Genomic DNA, 1,507 nt, shown 5'->3' on the forward strand with positions numbered 1-1,507 from the left:
GCGGTGCCGGGTTTTGAAAAGGTGTCATTGGTGGATACAAAGAGTGAGAAGTACTCGGCCTATTCGATTCAGAAAATGTTGCAGATAAAAGGATTGCCCTCACCTCAAACGGAGCAAATTCACGTGCTGGTGGTGGTTCCGAAGGATGAAAACGACCGCTCCGCAGCCATGGCTCTCGGCGTGGCACCCTCTTTGCCACCAACTACAATTCATCGACATCCCGAACGTCTTAAGCGATGGGCTGCGATTAACGAAATGATTCGACAGAAGAATCAAGAAGGAAACGAGAAGACGAGCACTCGAGACACCAACAAGAAGCGAAAGAACAGAGATATCGATAGCTCGATGCCGTATTCAAGCCTGTCGTGGACCGATCTTGAACCGATTCTGTCAATGGAGGACTTTAATCTCGAAGCGAGTGCTGTTCCTCAAAAAGTTGTGGAAGAGCTACGTGATCGGCTTATGCAAGTACGTAAACTGTATGGGGATGTTTACTCGGGAAAGGAAGCCAAGCGTCAAGTCTTTATTATGGCTATTATTGAAGCTGTATGCCTTATGCTTGGTGATGCCACGATTCTTGTTGAAGAGGATGTGAAAGGAAAGAACGTACATGTGCACGGTCGCTTCGAGTTTGTGCTGAAGCGTGGCAAGAAGCGTGTATCCATCGTCGAAGCAAAACGCGATGATATCCCGCAAGGTATTGCCCAGAATGTGGCCGGCCTCGAAGCTTTGTCTGACGTGGAGGGATTAGAGCGGACACTTGGTATTGTTACCAACTATCTGGAGTGGGTATTCATCAGCGATGACGATGAGAAAATTCGACGGATGAATACAACGCTCAAAGTCTATGGAGCGGTGCCTTCAACTAAAGAACTTAGGGAAATTGTCGGCATGATTTGTGGTTTGCTCGCGAATAGCACTTAATAGTCTCGCAATTACAATATTTTTTACGAATGCCATTCCGTGTTGGAAAGTTGCTTTCATCAGTTTTATTAGACCCGGCCCACTGCAAGTGCTTGCAGTTAACATCGAAGCACAGCACAAAATAATTTTTATTCCTGATAAATAAAAAGTTTGTTATATAGTTAGAGATGACATACTCACCCGAGCAATACCAAGCTAACAAGGAGCGCATTAATGCAGCGCAGAAGCGCTACTACCAGCGCACACGCGACGCACGCTTGTCGTATCAAAAAAGCTACGACGACAAGAATAGAGACCAGATTCGAGCTCGTAAGCGTAAGCCGAGAACCGAACTTAACGACACAGAAAGCGAACTTAATGGTGAAACCGAACTTAACTAACTAGTTAATTTTTTTTCCCTGATTAAAAGTCAAACCCAATATAGTCAATGACTGACGCACTTCAAATGACTGGCTTAAAACCTCCAACAAGGCATAAACCAAATATTTAAATTAATTAATCTCAGAATATTTTGTAAATGACTAAGATATAAAGTCGATCCTGATACAAGATCAAAATATTATAAAGTCATATCTACGAAGAA

At 43.7% G+C, this 1,507-nt stretch overlaps 1 protein-coding gene across 1 annotated transcript; it reads left to right on the forward strand.

The window, feature by feature from the left end:
* Nucleotides 1-168: 168 nt before the first annotated feature.
* PHALS_03404 (uncharacterized protein) lies at nucleotides 169-924 on the forward strand (the record flags this gene model as incomplete). The annotated part of the gene is made up of 1 exon (XM_024717606.1): nucleotides 169-924. One exon carries the CDS (start codon nucleotides 169-171, stop codon nucleotides 922-924), a length of 756 nt encoding a protein of 251 aa, XP_024583088.1.
* Nucleotides 925-1,507: the final 583 nt, after the last annotated feature.

Source organism: Plasmopara halstedii (genome assembly GCF_900000015.1).
Source record: "Plasmopara halstedii genome assembly, contig: Scaffold_2293, whole genome shotgun sequence".
Classification (NCBI taxonomy): Eukaryota; Oomycota; class Peronosporomycetes; order Peronosporales; family Peronosporaceae; genus Plasmopara; species Plasmopara halstedii.